The 6,498-nt window shown below is 53.6% G+C and overlaps 1 protein-coding gene across 1 annotated transcript; it reads right to left on the bottom strand.

The window, feature by feature from the left end:
- Positions 1 to 752: 752 nt before the first annotated feature.
- LOC123091430 (uncharacterized) lies at positions 753 to 2,478 on the bottom strand. Its single transcript, XM_044512936.1, has one exon. The coding sequence runs from the start codon at positions 2,397 to 2,399 to the stop codon at positions 1,077 to 1,079; it is 1,323 nt and encodes a 440-aa protein (XP_044368871.1). The 5' UTR covers positions 2,400 to 2,478; the 3' UTR covers positions 753 to 1,076.
- Between the last annotated feature and the right edge of the window lie 4,020 nt (positions 2,479 to 6,498).

Genomic DNA, 6,498 nt, shown 5'->3' with positions numbered 1-6,498 from the left:
AGTTAGCTGCATAACAAAACCAATGGGTTTCCAATCCATAACAATCAAGCTGTACTGATGATCAAGTAGACTAAGTGCTAAACGATCATAATAATGCACAAGTTGCTTCATATTGAGTTACAAAAGCTCACAAAGATGAAAATCTAGCCTCATGCAGCAGCTAATTACTGCATTCTAACACTTTTTAACTACTATAAATCATGCTTCAAGTGAAAAGAGAAATCCATTATGAATTTGTGAAGATGGGCATTGGTTCACTACCAAAACTTGGCTAGCCACTGTGTATTGGCAAAGCCCAGACTTGCCAAAAGCTGGCAACTTTATGTGAGGTTGGCAAGAAAATTTGGTAAAGAAGAAATTACTAGCCAATAATTGGCCAATGCCAAATATTAGCATGCCAATTTTTGGCATCAATCCAAGAATGCATGATATCTCCGTAGAAGAAAGCAGAAAGAAGAATCAGAACCAATTTCAGACCATCCAACATGTCCCTGGAATGCATTACTTATTCAATCCATCTACTAGCAAGTAGCAACTCAATCCATGCTACTAACTATCAGAAACTGAGTAGTTACGAATCAACCTGTAACCCTTCTTTTGATCATTTTTAACCACCCTTGCATCGTTGTACATAGTTTTGTATATCTGTTTAATTAGAACTACATTACAAAACTTTCCTACTATTCAGTTGAAAAAAAAGTTGCAACCTACAAACAGAACATCTTCAAGTGCAGAGTATTGCAAGAAATACATGGACAAACAGGATATGATTGAAATTTACAACAATAACCATTAACAATAGTATTAACTCCAACTGAATCTCCTCACCAACCCACAAGCAGGATCATAAAATATATTGATTTGTGAACTATATGCAACAAGTAACATAACTACATAAGGCAAGTTAACATACAATACAGAGTTGGCAACATACCAAGCCAGCAGTCTTTCGAGCCATAACATACCAAGCCAGCAGTCTTTCGAGCCATAACAAACAATCTTCCGCATGCAATGTATACTAGGATTGGTCGACATTTCAGTGACAACCAATTTCACAAAATGCAGAGCAATTGACCTCATTTGGACACAAGCAGCATGTCAGGTTTGCGCTGCTTGCTCGGCGTGTTTGGCTTGGAACTTGGCCTGGAGCTCGATGCGGTGCTTCCAGCTGTGCCGGAGGCTACCATTATTCCGGAAGCTCCAACAGCTGCTGCTTTGGCAGCCTTGCGTGCACTTTTATCAAGCTCAATCAAGCTCCGGGCTGCCAGGATTGCCTGTGGCACAAGGTCATGACATGCACGGGCATAGACAACCCGCACAGCTTCTGCGGCGGCATCCCGCACCTCCATTGGGTTCAGTGGGGCGAGCAAGCAGTGCCCAAGAACCCTCATCACTGGCTGCAGTAACTCCCACGGGAGCTGCACCCTTGCCTCCCTCACCTCCTCCTCCTTACCACAATTCTGGCCACTGCTGTCTCCATTGACACGCATCTTTGCCAATTCTTCCTCCAAGGCCTTCCCATTCCCATTCTCAGCATCGGCGGACAATGGCGACATGGAGCCCATAGAATCCCCTTCCTCCACCTCCAACTCTTCATCAAGCTCAAAACGGCACCTGCAGTACTGCCCCGCCCACGCAGCCACCGCATTGCAGGCATCCACCTTGGATGCAGGGGGCATCTGCGCGATCTTGGCGTAGTACGCCTCAAAGGCGACCCCTATAATCCCCGCGCGCTTGGTCGACTTCACTGCAGCCTGTGGCTCCAGCGGCGGCGACAGCACGCCCACCACCACATTTGCGGGAGGAGGGGGGATCGGCGGCGGGTGAGGCCGGCGAGGCGATCTCGAGGTGGGGCTGGACTGCGGAGTGTGGTACAGGGAGGGGACGGAGAGGTCGGGGACATGGACAAGCACAGGCTTTCCCTGGCGGCTCTTGGCCTCGGAAGAGTAGACGGCGAGGAGGACGGCCTCGAAGCCAGAGAGCGAGGATGGGAGCGCGGGAGGCAGGCGGAGGAGATAGAGCGACGAGAGGAGCGGGAGGAAGGAGAGCGCGGCGAGGCGGAGGTCGGGGTCCTGGGAGAGGAGAGTGTCGTAGAGCCAGTGGCAGGCGGGGTCGTCGGCGCCGCCCCCCGCGCGGAGCGCCCCGGAGAGGGCGTCGTAGGCGGCGGCGGAGCGGAGGAGCGCGCGGGCGGGGCGGTCGGAGTCCGCGAGCGCCGAAACGCTGGGGGAGACCTCGGGAGGGAGGATGGAGGCGAGCGCGAGGATGCGGGAGCGCGCCTGGGAGACGGACTCCCACCAGGATGGGGTGGCCGGGTCGGCCGCCGACGCGGCGGCGGAGGCCGGGGAGGATCCGGAGGGGGAGGCGACGGCTCCGGCGGAGGCGGCCGGGGAGGTAGGCATGGCTGGCTGGCTGGCTGGCTTGCCGGCGGCGGAGAAGACGAGATGAGATTTGGAGTCGTCCTCTCTCCCACCCACCCACCCTGTGTTTCAGCTCTGGAATGGGCCTTTTGGTGGTTCCGTGTTTCGGGAGGGGCTATGTTGTAAGTTGGAGCAAGTTGTTGGCAGTTGTGCAAATGGAGATGGTCAATGGGCAGACAGCTCGACGGAAGGCAAAGGGAGCCGGCGTTCTACGCCGCTGCGCGCACCCCACCGCCAACTTCCCAATTTCAGTGTATCTTTTTTATTTATTCTTTAAAGTTTCAATCAAATGTTGAAAAAAGTACTGGTGAATATGCACGTGCCATGCTAAAAAAATATGCATGTGCCGAGGTGGAGAGCACGATAGCCAGGGCCAGTTCTTTTCTCATAAGGCTATCTCCACCGCCGACCTTCAAACCTCCTACATACGTCTGGATCGTGATGTTCGAATCACGGAAGCCATCCAATACAACACGGTTTGGACGCGTTTTCTCCGGTAAACCGGAGACAAACATGGGGGATTTGTGGGAGTCCGGACCGACTTCAAGCCCGCTTCTGACCACCTTGGCCCATCAAAAATCCCTCCCCCCTTCCGCACGCTCTTCCCGTCTGGCGCTAGATGCCCGCATTCTTGCCGTTGTAGAGCGCGTCACTCCACATTGAAGGCGGCTCAAGGCGGACACGACCTCTCACTGCCTCCGCCATTGAGGCAGTGCGCCGACCGAGGGCGTCGCCCGCTGCACGTCCGACTGAACATGCCTCCTCGCCGCATTCAAACGCCTTCATGAAACCCGCGTGGAAGCCAAGAAATCTACTCTGGCCACACGTCCGTTAATGAGCGGATCGACATTACACGCAACGCCGGCCAAGCTCCTCCCGTATGCCCTCTATTTAAACAAGGTCAAACACCGACCAAGAATTGCACCCCTCCGTCGCTCCTCCATCTCCTCCTTCACCATTTTCTTCACTTTTCTGATGGCTTTCGAAGAGCAGTTCTCCGGCAAAGAAGCTGACTGGGTGGCCCGCCGAGCCTGCTAGATATGAGCGAGGAGGCTCGCTACTCCACCTCCCTCGCGTAGCCCGACGGAGCCAGTTGTCGCCCCAAGTCGGCGCGTGGTTCAACAACTCATCGCTCGAAGCCAGCTCGCGGGAGGAGTGGCGAGTTGCTCCATCCCGGCACGGCGGGGAGCACGGCGACAGGGGCATCACCGCATCCAATGCCTGCGACCGCGCCATCCGCCGTCAACATGCGCGTAGCCGCGCCATGCACGCAGAGAAAGAAGCCGGCTGCACGGATGTGACGAGGTGGCGGCCTGCACGTTCGCGCCTGCCGCCATCATCGAGGAGAAGTAGAACACGGGAGGCCGCCACCGCTTGGGTCCCAGGAAGTCCACCGTCGGTGACCCGGTCGGTTCTCCTTTATCTCAGACCATCCTGGGCACCCACCTGAGCTCCACAGAAGCACCCTTCCCTCCGGTCGAAGCACCCTCTTTTGCTGCTCAATGAGCGGCACAACCAGACATAACAAAGATACAGGGGAAGAATATCCCTTCGGGGCTCCCTGCAGCCCGGTTAGCGGGCTGCCGGACATGAGGAAGATAAAGGGGTCCGTCGCGGCCGCCCCTAGACTAGTGTAGTGTATATGTGCCATGGGAGTGGAGCTCCGTGCGACCGTACGTGCACATAGTTTTACCTTTTTAGTTGAAAATATGTTCAAAATGTAACTATTTTTGTCCGGTTTGTATGAAATCCGTCATGTTTATATGAAATCTGCTTTGTTTGCATGAATTTCATCTGGTCTGTTAAAAAAGTTTGAAATGTATGCGACTACGGTTGGTTGGCGTCCTCCCGCATCCATGTTCGCGGACTGATCCCCCTATTCACGGACCGATGCGGGAGGAAATTTGCAGGTTGTTGTTGGAGATGCCCTAAGCCACCTATCTTATTCACCGCGACTTCTAAACTAGTTTTTTTGACAAAGATCAGATCTGCTAGAAAAAGGTGTATAAAGCACCTCAAACGTAATAAATTACATCAAGATTTTGAGAACACCGAACGATCACTATATATTGCAATCATAATGAGTCGACAACGTGTTGTTGTCGGCGCTCCTCTACCGGAGCTGGCTTGACCTTGTCGATTGTCGCGGGAAACCACGGTCACCTATGGGACCAGGACGGCCCCTTGCTGGTTCGGCAGGGGGGAGTCACATTGCATAAAGAGCAGACCAACGCAAGGCGGCACGACAGGGATCACACAGGTAGTTTTACCCAGGTTTGGGCCGCCGCGAGGCACAAAACCCTACTCCTACTTTGGTGGATTGATTGGGAAAAGGTGGTGGTGGTGCGTAGTGCACTTGCCCAGCAGGGTTGCTTCGGGGCAGCGGCGACTACGCGCGTACAGGGGTGTGAGTGATCTAATCTTCCAACCTCCCTAATCGTAGCCATGGGCCTCCTTTTATAGTCCAAGGAGTTACCACAGTGGCAGATTGGTCACTAGACACTGATATGATAGCAAACATTGCTATCATACCTAACTCTGCAGGCAGACATCGTGCATTTAAGGCGCCGCTTAGTGTCACGCGACAAGGTTTGTCGGGCTAATTTGCCAGCTTCACGCCTGCTCGCTTGACACGTCTCTGGACGGGTGTCATTTGTGGGTTCACTTGGTAGGAAGTGACCTCCATGTGGCGAATGGCTGCCACTTAATCACCCCGCGTCTTGACACTGCACTGACCCATGACTTGGGTCGTGGGGAAGCAGTCGGTGGAGTGATCTGGTCTCCGCGAGTCCCGGCAGGCCCTACCGGGACGCCTTGGTCCTCTTCTTCTTGGGGTGGCCTCGCCCCTTGTCGGGCTCGCCTGCCTGGCAAGGGAGACCTCTTCCTTGGTGATATTTGGCTCCTCTGCATTAGCCTTAGTTCCTTCTGATCTATTAGTTGGTCCTTCGAGTCTCTTGGTCTCTGGTTCTGGTGCTTTAATCTTGATCTTGTGTCTGTGCACAGTCAGGTCAACAGGCTCTGGGTCTGTTGCACCGACAGAAGCCCCCGGTCCTGCCCCGAACACGTTGCCGAGCATCGTCGGGATAGGGCCTAACAAGTGCACAGGCAGCGCTGTCTGAAGAAGCTGGTCCCTTGAGATCCTATTTGCTTCTTCATTAGTCTTGACTCCGGGCCAGTTTCCGGTTTTCCCGTGCGTCGAGCAAGGCCAATGGTGGTGGGACCGCTCCAGAAATGGCCCATGAATGACCTTAACGCACGGGATAGAAACTGTCAATTTACTCTTCCCACTGCATCCTTATCCTTAGCCATGTATGCCGCATGCATCGCGTGGGATAGGTAACGAAGGCGCGTGGTGTGGGAGAGCATGATGGTGAGGGCCCGGCTCCCTTGAACTGGCAGAGGAGGGCGGTGGTCACCCGCTGTCGGTGTCAAAACCGGCGGATCTCGGGTAGGGGGTCCCGAACTGTGCGTCTCGGCGGATGGTAATAGGAGACAAGGGACACGATGTTTTACCCAGGTTCGGGCCCTCTTGATGGAGGTAAAACCCTACATCCTGCTTGATTAATATTGATGATGTGTGTTACAAGAGTGGATCTACCACGAGATCAAGGAGGCTAAACCCTAGAAGCTAGCCTATGGTACGATTGTTGTTCGTCCTAAGGACTAAAGCCATCCAGTTTATATAGACACCGGAGAGGGCTAGGGTTACATAGAGTCGGTTACAATGGTAGGAGATCTACATATCCGTATCGCCAAGCTTGCCTTCCACGCCAAGGAAAGTCCCATCGGGACACGGGACGAAGTCTTCAATCTTGTATCTTCATAGTCTTGGAGTCCGGCCGATGATGATAGTTCGGCTATCCGGACACCCCCTAGTCCGGAACTCCCTCAGTAGCCCCTGAACCAGGCTTCAATGATGACGAGTCCGGCGCACATGTTGTCTTCGGCATTGCAAGGCGGGTTCTTCCTCCGAATAACTTATAGAAGATTGTGAACACCAGGATAGTGTCCGGCTCTGCAAAATAAATTCCACATACCACCGTAGAGAGAATAATATTACACAAGTTCAATCTGCTGACGT

This window comes from Triticum aestivum, chromosome 4B, assembly GCF_018294505.1.
Source record: "Triticum aestivum cultivar Chinese Spring chromosome 4B, IWGSC CS RefSeq v2.1, whole genome shotgun sequence".
NCBI classification, from domain to species: domain Eukaryota; kingdom Viridiplantae; phylum Streptophyta; class Magnoliopsida; order Poales; family Poaceae; genus Triticum; species Triticum aestivum.
The sequence above is the reverse complement of the archived record's forward strand: the minus strand, read 5'-3'. Positions and strand labels throughout refer to the sequence as shown.